Below are 13344 nucleotides of genomic sequence, written 5' to 3' on the forward strand. Positions count from 1 at the left end.
TCTGGAACTTGACCATTTGATCAGTTTTTGACTTCGCAGCCACAGTATCGTATGCGTCCCGTCATCCCATGCCATGTACATGTGCTGCCGCAATCCGCATGGATGCGTGCCCCGATGCCGCAGGTAAGGCGAAGGGCATACAGTTACTTTCACAACAAAGAATCAGACACGAAGCGAAGTTACCGAAACGTTTTGGTAATTTTATAGTGATAAAGCTAATCAAAGGCCTAGGATTATAGGATAATAGGAAGAACCCTGTAAACTCACACCGCATGGCAAGCAAACTATTCCCGCCAGCTCATGAAGAGTCCAAAGAGAAAACCAAAGGTACCAAGGCAAGAGTCCTAACATGTATTCTGGCTGGCTGGGTCACATGGAGTCACCTCGACCACTCAAGGCGCGGGTGGCGGGGCGGGCGGCGCGGGCACCGCCGGCGGAGATTTGCACCCTGGCCGGCCGGTTGGCCGTTGACTGCCACAGAGCTAGTAGCGTAGGCCGTGGTTTATACGCGGTGGTGTGGCTGAATCACAGAACTCTTGTGTAAGAGTTCTGTGGGCTGAATGCGTGTATGTATGTAAACGGGTATGATGACGTTCTAACGTGGAAAGAAATATTTGGGACTGATAGGGGAACGTCGTCTGCTGGCTACAGCAGAACTATTCTGACTCTCTTCCTCGTTAATTTTCAGAAACCATAAAATTCAAACAAATTGTGTTTTGCAACACCTATCTCTATGGTATAACAATTAAATCTAGTAAATAATAAATGAATGATAGCTTTTGGGGGTTACCCCAAAATTTATAGTATATAAACAAAAAGTTGCCATTCCGTGCATAGGACGAGGTGGCCGAGTGGTTAAGGCGATGGACTGCTAATCCATTGTGCTCTGCACGCGTGGGTTCGAATCCCATCCTCGTCGCATTTTTTCTTTTTTTTCTTTATTTGTTACTTTCTGGGGGTCGTTTGAGTATATACAATGTAATACACATATAAGAAAGATGTCTTTAATCAAACTCACTCGTACAGTATGAAAACACATGTTTTTAACAATTATTTGGGAGACACAGAGCAGACATGCAATGGTCCAGACATTCAAGATCCTAAATGGCCTAGATGATTTGCATAGCCCACCTGCAAATTTCTTCAAGCAATATACATGTACCTATTCAAGGACAAGAGGTCACACACTTAAAAAACTTCAGGCAAACTCAAACCCACAACAGAGGAATTTCTCTCATCGTGTAGTCAACCTCTGGAACAGCCTGTACCACCTGAACTCTGAAGCCACTCAATAGCAACAGTAACTCCTTCGATCAAATCAAATTTAGTTGAGGCATGGAAACATAAATTCAACTGTTATGATCCAGATACTAAATTCCCATAATGCTCCTGCCTTTTATACACATGCGAATACAGTGCAAATAACATTTGCAGCAATTAAGACTCAGATGCAGAGGGGCAAATAAGTTCAGTATATCTTATGCCCAACATCAAGGTAAATCAAGGTAAAAAGTCAACCTTATACTATTCATGGAAATCTCATGATACTTAAATGGTATGGAACCTTTCATTTTTCTTCACAGAAGATGGCAGGATAGCCCATATTCAGCTGAACTGGCTAGTCTTCTATGGGATCCATGCAGCTGGATGTGACATAATTGTGGAAGTTTGGCAAAGTCAAGTTCCATTATTAGTTATCATTTACATTACTTGATAATTATTATCAACATGAACTGCAAAATGCACTAGGCCTATAATAATAAACAACTATACATATATATCTTGTTATGGACGCGCTACCATCACAGTGTCGACGCATCTTTTATTTTGATCTGCTTCAAAATAAAGTGTCAAATGTATTGACTTGACAAAGCCCTATGGGCGAAAATTCGTCAAATTTACGTTTCCAACGGAGTTTATATTGACCTACTGTTGTGAATCTATATATATATAATTATACACTTGGTGATTCTATCCTTCTATGAAGAGTGCTCGATATCCTCAAAGGAAGAGCTTTAGACAGAAGTATTGCAACAAGTTCACTCGGTTGACATCAGGTACATCCGTATTTTATTGCTACTCGGAGTTTCATGCCACCTTCATGAAACATTGCATAATGTCTTCATGAAATGAAGGTGGCATGAAACTCCGAGTAGCAATAAAATACGGATGTACCTGATGTCAACCGAGTGAACTTGTTGCAATACTTCTATATATAATTATATATATTTATTTATTTATTTATGTATATATACCATATATATATTATATAGGCCTATATATACATACACATATATATATATATATATATATATATATATATATATATATATATATATATATATATATATATGTATTAGCCCTTTCCTTCTTGGCAATTGCATAATGTCTCATTATTTTTTCATATTTCTCTACCTTTGCTTGGATGAAACATGTATTTTGGTATACATTTCTCCATTCATCTCGTTTATTACTTACAAACAAGAGAGACTCATGAATTGGGGAGGATCAGAAAGGAGGAAAAGAAAATGAAATACAAATTGCCTACCGTATAGACCAAAGAGAGTTACAATCGAGAATAATCCTGTAATATAGGCCCTATAGCGTACAGTATGCAGGCCTATATCGTTGTCTTTTTTTTCTGTAAACAAAACATCAAAGCAAATAGTGATTAACTGGTGCTCATGATTATGAATACGATCATGACTCTTCAGCTTATTAAAGGAGGCAGACTTAACCAGAAGAAGGAGGAGGAGAAGAAGAAGAAAAAAAAAGAATTAAAGAAAGAAAGAAAGGAAGGAAGGAAGGAAGAAAGAAAAACATCAATAATTTTCGTGTGATTATACATGGAATCTGCATCTTTTCATTTATACATACATACATGTATCTATGTGTGTGTGTATATATATACATTAATAGATGCCTTTACAGAAGGAAGAGAGAGAATGATATAAACACATATGACTGGTGGTTCGACTCACTCATCATCATCATCATCATCATCATCATTTGACCGAAAGATCAGTCTGTATCTGGTCGTCGGGGATATGTTCCGCGGAGACTGCGTCTGGCCTCACGGATCCCCACAGCGATAACGTCAAACAAAAAATAAAAGACTCCTTTTTTGTTCCTTCCTTATTTGCAGTCCTAAGTTTTGTTACTTGTAACCCACGATAGAACACCCGACAGACGGATCATTTATTTCTGTCTACATCACTCATCATCATATCGCATCGCAAACAGTAGTGTACCGATACCGCGCGTGAGTGCATGCTGCAACAACCATTATACTGTGGGTGTGATACCAAATATCCCATACACATATTAGTACACATACATGTACGTACATATACATATAAAGATCATTGACGTTGCTCAACGCACATATTAAAATCCGCATCAAGCTGAAATAAAAGCTACGAAAAGGGACCACACGAAGGCAAAAGGTAGAGGTATGTACTGCTTCCTGCGATGTTGTTTTTGTTTTAGGTATCGATTCTACTTGTGCTGTGCCGACATTACATGTCCACTACAGTTCCATGACCCAACAACTCTAAAAATTGTGGTCAGGGTAAGGGCGAGTTGCGACTATGTCAATGCGTCGCTAGCGAATTTTGCTTTCTGTAGTCCCATCTGATCTTACTCATGTTGCTGTGAGCCTGCTTGCTAGCTTGTCTTCCGAATTCTGTAGACAGTGATCTAGGCCTAGCTATATAGCGCTGGTATTGTGTTTGTGGTAATATCTGCTTGTTTCAGTGTGTGCACTGTTCAGTCTTCTTTGATTAACACCAGTTCATTAGTGAATTTTGGCACTATCTATGTGAACACATTTAGGAAAATACATGTAAGTCGAAAAGATGTCATCCGATCATGGCAGCAACTGTAAGTATTTTTATTTTATCTGGCCTCACATGGCATGGCCATCCCACTCTGGACTTTATGCACCACCAAAAAAAAATGTTCCTTTCCTTCAATTTGCTTTCCTTCTGAAGTTTTAAGAAAAAAAAAGATAGCTAAGTTTTAATTTCCTGGGATGATTAACAGACCGTTTCTTGTTTGCTTATTCAATGGTTTGGCTTGTCAGTCCAATTTATGTCAAGAATTGTCCAGAACTTAGTCCACGGCAAGAACTCAACTGTTCCCGTTTCACCCTCTTCCCCATGAAAAACAAAATCTTAGTTGATGACTAATCTTGTATGAGTAAATGCCACTATTTATTTAAAACAGACAATCTAAAGGATCAGTTCATTCAAGTTCCATGTTTATTATGTGGCAAGTATGTGCAATGTACAGTGTATATATTGTCATTGTATGTATTCCTTACTTGCACAAAATGCCCCAACCCTCCCCAAAGTACTATACCCACAAATTCCTCACAAGATAGCAGTCGGCACTAGTGTACATACACTACGTCACTAGTGCTGAGCAGTCTTTAACTTAGTAAGCTTTCTTCACCTATTAATAGGAGCACCCGGTAGGCCCCTACTAATATTCAGACAGAATACCAAATAAGGTGCTCCCTCTTGTAACAGAGTCCTTTGGACTGGCACTTTTTAACTCGATGTCTCAAAATTTTATTATAAGTCAGCAAACAAAAAAATATGCAAATAATGAAAACAGTAAACTTTGTGCATGCAGTATTGTGTCTGATTTATTTTGCCTTCAAGGAGAGTGCGAAATGCAATGTTAGACACCCTGTTAAAGCCTAAGACTTGGTTCAATTCTACAAACATTGAGAGTTCAAAAGTTGTATTCACATCAACATTGTAGAAAGCACAATAATGAAACATATAAGTACATTGTATACATGAAATTAAGCATGTTTTACAATGTATCAGAAAATGTTTCATGATCATATAGATAGCAGTACAAGAAAAAAAATCATCTGAGTGTTTATTGGAAGGGATGCTTAGTGCTGATGTGCTGATGTGAAGGAAGGAGGTTGAAACACATTTCATAACTTTCACGATGAGAGTGTGAAGTCACACTTTATGCCATTGCAGGTGGATTTCAAGTCTGAATAGCTTTGTAGTGAGTATGCTGTGGAGGTTCATTTGCAGGAGGCATGGCTAACACTATGAAACTGTCAAACATTTGATTCTGAACCAATACATTTAAGCTTGCAAATTATTGGTTCTGTATTTATTTAGCAGTCTAACTGAATGCATTTGTGATGTTGTTTTTTTTTCTCATCCATTGCACTCCAAAATTGCTTCCATACAACAAGAATTTTGCAACAGCTGTGTTCATTGTGAGTATTTTTTCATAGACTGAAATGATTTGGGACCCTATTTACTTTCTCACAGGAAGCAAAATGGGAAAGCATGACTAAGATTCTTTCTCATGATAATGGCTTACGTGCGACATGGACTAATTCAACTTCCTTTCCATAATTTTGTGATTTATTTTTCCTTAGTTTCAGAGAACCTCTTGAGGACATGAAATTATCATGAGCAGCAAGAAAAAGAAGCATCACAGGTCTTCTTCATCTGACTATTCAACTGATAGCAGCAGTGATGATGATCATGACCGCAGAGACAGACACATAGAGAAAAGGAAATCCAGTCACTCACGAGACTCAAGTAGGCATAGGTCAAAGAATCGTAAGAGGCATAGATCCAGAAGCTCCAGTTCGTCGCCTTCTTCCGCTTCTCGTGAAAGGGAGGATGTAGCCAAGAGGAGACATAAAAAGAAGAAAAAGACAAAATATTCATCAGAGAGCAGCAGTAGTGATTCAACCTCGGGAACAAGTGATTCGGACAGTTCTACAAGTGACTCTAGTATAGGTATAATATGCACCTACATATGTGGTAGATTTTCATTGACTGTTATTAATATTCCAACCTGTTACTTTCACTTGTCTCCTTTTCTTTTTTCTTTTCTTTTTTTGTGATCAGCCTTTGAGGAATGTAACAGTGTGTGCAAGGTAACTATACTCTCATGATACAGTAATGACGTAATTGAGGGTGAGCCACGTGAACGAAGTAAATCAGCAAACACGTTGCAGGTCTTCTGTACTGAAGAAACATATGCAGAAGATGTATTTGGGTAATCCACTGTCCAACAACGGCTTGCACATACGCTGTGTTTGGGGGTGGCAAGGGCACTGGTTAGATCTAATTGCAAGTGTAGTCGTTGCTTTTGGCCATCTAGTCACTTAACGTTGAAAAGCTTAGATTAAAATAGATATTGACTTGCACTCTGAAAATTCTGTATAAGCATTACTCTTCATGTTTACAGGAATTTTTTATTATTGCCTTTAATCCTGAACATTTACAGAGAAGCAGAGGAAAAAGAAGAAACGAAAGCGAGAAAAGAAAAAAGAGAAGGTATGTGTCAAAAGAATCTGAAACCTCTTTTCATTTTTTGAATTACTCCCTATTGCAAAATTTTCATTTTGGAATGCTTGTGTTGCTTTCCATTGTTATTTACGACATGTTTTGTGTGTACACTTTGTTTTGGATTACAGGAACTGTGAAGACATATGTGTGTGATAAGTACACTGGTTAAAGGACAAGTTCACCTTTATAAACATAAGGATTGAGAGAATGTAGCAATATTAGTAGAACACATCATTGAAAGTTTGAGGAAAATCAGACAATCCGTTCAAAAGTTATGAATTTTTAAAATTTTTGTGCAGCAACCGCTGGATGAGAAGACTACTGCAGTGTATGAATAACTTGCGTACAACAATATAAGGAAAATGTAAAGAGAATTTCACAAAATTCCATCTTTTGAAAAAAGTACACATTCCCCTGACTCGTTACCGACAAATGTTATGGGCAATATTATTCCCCCTGCCTTTAGAAAGAGGCAAGTCAAGAGCTCTTTTATTATGCGAAAAAAGTGAAAATATGTTGAATTTTCTTTTACATTTTCTTTATACTGTTGAACGCATATGACTCACAAGCTGTAGTAGTCTCCTCATCCAGCGGTTCCAACACAAAAATTTTTTAAATTCATAACTTTTGCATCGATTGTCCAATTTTCCTCAAACTTTCATTGATGTGTTCTACTAATATTGTTGCATTCTCTCAATCCTTATGTTTATGAAGGTGAACTTGTCTTTTAAAGCTTGACATAATACAGATATTGCCTTTTTAGAGGCATAATGTAGCTTGGAAAGGGGTTGTATGTCAGGATAAGCACTACCAAAGAAAACACCAAGACTTATGATTGTATGGTTGAACAGGATTTATCATGGCTGTAATAACTGAATACCGTCTCAACATCCAGAAAGAAGGAAACGGGTGTAGAGAAGAAAATGGGAGAGAAGAAAACCTCTGCAAAGAACAAAAAAGAACAGTCTTAAACACTGAGCACTGTTTCTATTTGCCCGTACCATTGATGCATAATGTCATGACTTCATCATTTGCCATTGTCCAGCATTAAATGTGTGCTATGAAACAATTTGATCATTGTCCATGAATCAAATGAATCAAACAACAAAGCATTAACTTTCCAAATGATAAATTAGCAAATAATAACAAACTGCAATACTTATCGTACATACCTCAATGTAGCCAATACATGAAATTCTGCTCTCCAATCAGCAGCCTGCATGGCTCATCCTGTGTTGTCGTTCTCCAGCATGGCCATATGTCTTTTCTCAAAGTGAGCATTTTCCAAGCTAGAGACTAACCACTGACCAAACTATCACATATCCCTTCATATGCGTGTATCATTTTCAGAACATGCACATTAATTATAAAGATATATTTATGATACTCAATGTTTGATATAAATACAAAATTTACTGAGTGCAAATCTCTTAACCTGATGAACAAAAGGGATTATCATTATCTCGGGACTGCTTTATTTCAGTGTGGGATTACTAAAGCCCCACAGCTAAACTTAGTGATTTGGTCTCATCATGGACCAGTGAACAGTAGGTCCTTAGTCTTGCTGTACTTTGATTTATGTTTGGCAGCTTGAGGTGTTCCCCTACTATGGTGTCTTTTAACATACCATTATTGCATTCTTCTTTTGACAACCTTATACAGAAATGTCCATATTCCCACAGTAATATATTTACACTTATCATCATTGCAGAAGTTATATATTTTTTTAATAGATTATATTTTCCTGAAGTGCTGCAGGCTTCAGGAAAATATTTTCTCAAGGAAAAAAATATAAAATCCCGAGGAACAAACTGATGACAAGAGTTATATTGCAACAATATTTGAGGCAATATTTGTTATTCTGCATGATCTATTTAAAAACACATAATTTCATTGTAGCATAGAATCACACCAGTGTGGATGATTACAAAGTTGTGTATTACTCATTCTGTCTTCAGCCAGTTGAATTCTGGAATTATGTTACTTGAAGTGACATCACTGTTGGCAATACCATATGTGTAACAATTTCTATCCTCGCTACATTAGTCATGCGATTGCATCATGGCCAGTCACCGACCAGTATTTACGTAGACAATGTAATTATCCCTTTAGTTCATCTAGGGTTTTGAAACAACCCTTACTCACTGAGAGAAGCAGTAAATTTTACATGATTTTACATGGGTAAAGCAAATCGTTCTGTATTTATGGACATTATATTGCAGAGTTGGCTGATACAGGGATGATATGAACCAGACAAAGAAACACACACTTTTGCCTATCACTTTTTTCCCCAATAATATTTATTCACTTCCATCCAAATTATACTCTAACAGCGATTCAATTTGGTATTCCCAGGCAATGTATCTAAAATAATTCCTTTAGTAACATTTCTGCACTTGGGAATGGAAATGAACAAAGGTATCAATTGAGACTCACATTCCATTTTTGTTGTAACAGATGAAATGAAAATAGTACAGCAAATTACCGCCCCCCCCCCAAAAAAAAAAAAAAAAAAAAGTGGAAATACAGTCAACCTTGCCTTAGTCAAATCGATTTGGACTGAAGAAATAGCTTTGATTTAGAGAAGATTTAATTCATGAGGGATTAAAATCGATAGAATATAAAGAGAAGAGGACTTGGAAAGCATTAAGGTGATTATTTGACTTATGCGAGGTTGACTGTACATGTATATCGTATCTGAAATAAAACCCATCTCCAGACCAATTTTTCCTAACTACCGTTCCTAATACTATACCTTTACAACTATCCAAAACATCAAACACCCTCAATATTCACATCTCCACTCCCCCTTTAAATCCAGTCCAATACCAAACAGACATCCTTCATTCCTCCCATCCCCTTTATTTCCCAAGTCCAAATATCCCCACCCCATGCCCTTATCACTTGCATAACCACTTATCCTTCCCTTCCCTCCACAATTCACACGGCAGAAATATCACACACACACACACACACACACACACACACGAGACAGCCATATGCAGTTAACTGATTTTTTTATACGGCTTTTGGCAGTTCGGGGGCAAAAATGTGAAAAATCCTTGTAGTAAGCATCTTCCACATGGGTCTTCGTGAACATTTACCGGTAATATTTTATCAGCCTTCATATCCTTTCCAGTAAGAACTAGAGGTGTACACCTACTTCAAACTGTATCAGTGAGTTTGTTATCAAGTGCTTTTGGTAGAGCACAGATATTGAGTCAAAAGATATGAATGATGAAGGTATTGTGTTTCTCTCTTCACCAGAAACATAAGAAGACAAAGAAGAAGAAAGATAGCAAAAATGACAGTGGACCTGTTCGCTTATCACAGGTGCGTATGTGTAGATTTATGTCATGTTGCAACTAGATCGTTTGGACTGAGATTTTCCTGATAATGAAGGATCTCAACAAAAACCTGCTAATAATACACATGCAGGACTTGATGTCTATTGCACTGCAGTAATGGCATTGTGAATGAAAATGCAAACCTCATTTTACCTTGTATTTAGTCATTTGGCGAGAATGCAGATTCTCTGTTACAAAAGTTACCTATATGAATTTAAATCTGTGGCATGACAAACTATCAATGAGAGCAGTCATTACATCACCTTTGCTGTTACAAACTTTTTGTCATACACCTGGTACTCTACAGATAACAAAAGTTCTACATGTACTGTGTACCATGCTAAATTACTTTAGACAAGTTAATGACAAGTGGCAAGACTTATTTTTTGCGGTCCTAGTCACTATGAATGAAAGGAACACTTGCTACCAACGAGTAGCATTTCTTCATTAGTGTATGTTATCATCTCATAATAAAGGAAGAAGTAAATCATCATTTTATCATATTTTTAAACACCAACCAGAATTAATGCAACTTGCATTGACAAAATATACAATCACATTAACAGGGTAGATGCCAAACTCTTGTTATGATGTCACTAAGTTTCCACTTGCGTTTTATGGTATACGGTAGCAAGGTGAATATCATGTGTCTGTCTGATTTTAATGAATTTACAGTGTTTTACACACTAAAAAACCTTGTTTTTTTACCAATAGTACATGAAGCCAGAAACAGGCAGAAGTATAGTCTCTGGCCAGAAGATCAAGATGAAGGTGAAGAAGAGCAGTTCAGACAAAGCAGTAAGTTTTCACTTTAAAGGGGAGGTGCAGTTTCAGTCAAGGTGGGGCTTCAGGTTTCCAACATTTTTTGATGATGATTTTTCGGAGATAATGAGAAACCTCTTGTGAAATATGAAAGAGCATATAATTCTAGGAGAAATTCAAAGTTTATTTGATGAAAATTGGTTTTGAAATGGCTGAGATATCCCAAACTAAGTGATCCTAATAAAAGGTGGGACCCACTTTTTGTTAGGATCGCTTTGTTTTACTTTGGTTATGGATATCTCAGCCATTTAAAAATCAATTTTCATCAAATAAACATTGAATTCCTTATAGAATTGTATGATCATTAAAGGGAACCCAAACCCAAAGAGCAATGTGGATTGAGTGAAAGCAGCAACATTAGTAGAACACATTAGTGAAAGTTTGAGGAAAATCGAATAAACGATGCAAAAGTTATGAATTTTCAAAGTTTTGGTGTTGGAACTGCTGGATAAGGAGACTACTACTGTAGAGGTTATGACGTATGTGTGGACAACCATATAAAGAAAATATATAGAAAATTCCACACAAATTCACTTTTCTAGCATAATGAAAGAGCACTTCACTAACCGTTTTCAGAAAGCAGGGGTAATAATTTCTACCCTTAACATATGTCAGTATCAAGTTGATGGAATGTGTAATTTTCATAAAAAATGAATTTTTGTGGAATTCCCTTTATATTTTATATCATTGTCCACACAATCTGTAAGTTTTTCCATATTTTAGCGGTCCGTTCTGAAAAGCTACTGGTCTGACATTGATTAATTTTAGTGGTCAGGGACAGTTAGACCAGTGCCAGTGTGCAGCGTTGCATTATGGTTTGAAACCACTGCCAAGGTGTCACAATGGATTATGGTGTGACCCAATACAATTAGCTATGTATTCCATGCTTCCTCACCAGTTTCCAGTAACTTTCATCTCAGCAGTCCCTCTGTTGTCTTTGTCTCCCTCTACAGCGGGACAAAAATCGAGAGCAGCTTCTCCACTTCCTCAATTCTACCAGGAATTAAACAGAGTTGTGTGTCTTGTGTTTCTGCCAAGATTATTTCTTTTTTACCCAAGTTTGCTGACAGTGCCATCAAGACATGATAATCCACTGATGATGATCAAAGTTTGTTGTGGTGTTTTTTTGTTTTTTTTTTTTGGGGGGGGGGGGGGGAGGGGGAGGGTTATTTCTCAGACTTGTATAGGTCTAGATTTTGCCTATGGCATGTAACAACTATTTTATTCATTCGTCCACAGCCAGCTAAATTTTAGCAGGAGTAGGTTCAGCTGGGTACACAAGTTATGGTGAGCCATTGCATGTGTATCACACGAAAATTGCAAATAAATCATAATGCTTACTGCTAGCAGTTTTCAATCTGAATTATCACATATCATTCCATACGATAAGACTGACAAAACTGTATTTTTCCCCCTTCTCATTTTCAAGATTTCTTGTGCAGATTTGTCGTAGGATTTCCTTTACATGATATATTCTGGGAATAATGAACAAATCCATCTTGCTCCATTTTAGGAGATCAGATTCGTGAATGCCTTAATGTGTTTATTACCATTGATACCAAGAAGAGAGATGCACACTTCACACTCTACTTATTAATGTTAAATTAATCAGTGTGTGTTTATAAAAAGAATTGTTTGGTCTTCCATGGTAATTTGCAATTAGCTGTAAATGCACAGATACAATGGAACCTCATAAAGAGGTTGGATATAACAAACCCTCTTTCAACAAGGTGATTTTGTAGGTTCCAACTCTTGTTTTTGTACCCTGACATAGTGAGAACCTGATATAATAAGGTAATTGTCTCGGTTTTTAGATTCTCATTATAACAAGGTTCCCTTGTACAAAGTAGCTGCCAACTTTTCTCATCCGTGCTAATTCAGTGCACACAGAAGAAACTTGGTGTACAGAGTACTTGATACAGCAAAATAAAGTCAACTTTGCTTAAGTGGCATCTAAAGGGAACAGAGAAAATACTTTTGATTTAATGCATGAATTTTGATTTACACAAGAGAATTAACACGTTTATGTCCATCCAGTGTACGATTTTCCTTTGCTTCAGCCAATTCTTCAGCTTATATGAGATTGACTTATGCAAGGTTGACTGTACATACAGTCGTACTTGACATGAGATACTCTGTTCATTTGTCCAGATGGGGAAAAAAAGTCATGTTTTTATTTGTTTCGGCTTCTCATGACTGAAATAACCTACTCTTATGAAAATGTTTGTGCAAATTTTCCACTGTGGTAACTTCTATATTACAGGCATACTCCATAGGTGGTAATAGTCACATGGATGAGGTTTCTAATACTCCCCCCCCCCCTTTTTTTAAATCATATCAGTACACATATCTTCAGAATAAAAAGAGATATACAAATGTGTTCTATGTACAACCAATAGTCAATGCCTGACTTAACAAATGTATGAGTTTCTGCACAGGTTTGTTTTTGGTTTGTTTGTTGTTTTTCAGTGGTGTGTAGGATATGCACGATTCATATTGTTTAAAGAGTAATGCATGTGATGTTAGTTACCAAATTAGGAGCATCATAGTTTTAGTTGTAGCTTGTGAGAATTCTCATAGAAGCATTTTGTCACTTTCAGTAAACCTTGAAATTTGAGTAGAAATCCAGTGAGATTAAGGAAATGCATTTACCAGATATAGAAAAGATGAAACTATACAATGTATAAACCTTACAAAGAAAAAGAGAGAATGCAGGAGACCTGATGTGGAGTGTTGACTCAAGATTTTGACTTTCACTGAGTCGTCTTGGATGTCTACCTTAGTTTCTTTTCTCTTTCTCCACTCTGGTTGTGGATGCCAGGAAACATTATGGA

The 13344-nt window shown here is 36.9% G+C and overlaps 1 protein-coding gene and 1 non-coding gene across 2 annotated transcripts; both read left to right on the top strand.

Annotated features, from left to right (window-relative positions):
• Nucleotides 1-837: 837 nt before the first annotated feature.
• Trnas-gcu (transfer RNA serine (anticodon GCU)) lies at nt 838-919 on the top strand. Its single transcript has one exon. It is a non-coding gene; the product is annotated as a tRNA-Ser (tRNA).
• A 2431-nt stretch (nt 920-3350) lies between these two features.
• Nucleotides 3351-11620, top strand: LOC139718024 (uncharacterized). The gene is made up of 6 exons (XM_071629513.1): nt 3351-3452; nt 5417-5786; nt 6280-6329; nt 9609-9674; nt 10403-10486; nt 11464-11620. The coding sequence occupies exons 2-6, from the start codon at nt 5450-5452 to the stop codon at nt 11515-11517; spliced, it is 591 nt and encodes a 196-aa protein (XP_071485614.1). The 5' UTR covers nt 3351-3452; nt 5417-5449; the 3' UTR covers nt 11518-11620.
• Nucleotides 11621-13344: the final 1724 nt, after the last annotated feature.

The sequence above is a fragment of the Diadema antillarum genome, unplaced genomic scaffold, assembly GCF_040938485.1.
Source record: "Diadema antillarum isolate AM-2024a unplaced genomic scaffold, OU_Dant_1.0 scf00000087, whole genome shotgun sequence".
NCBI lineage: Eukaryota > Metazoa > Echinodermata > Echinoidea > Diadematoida > Diadematidae > Diadema > Diadema antillarum.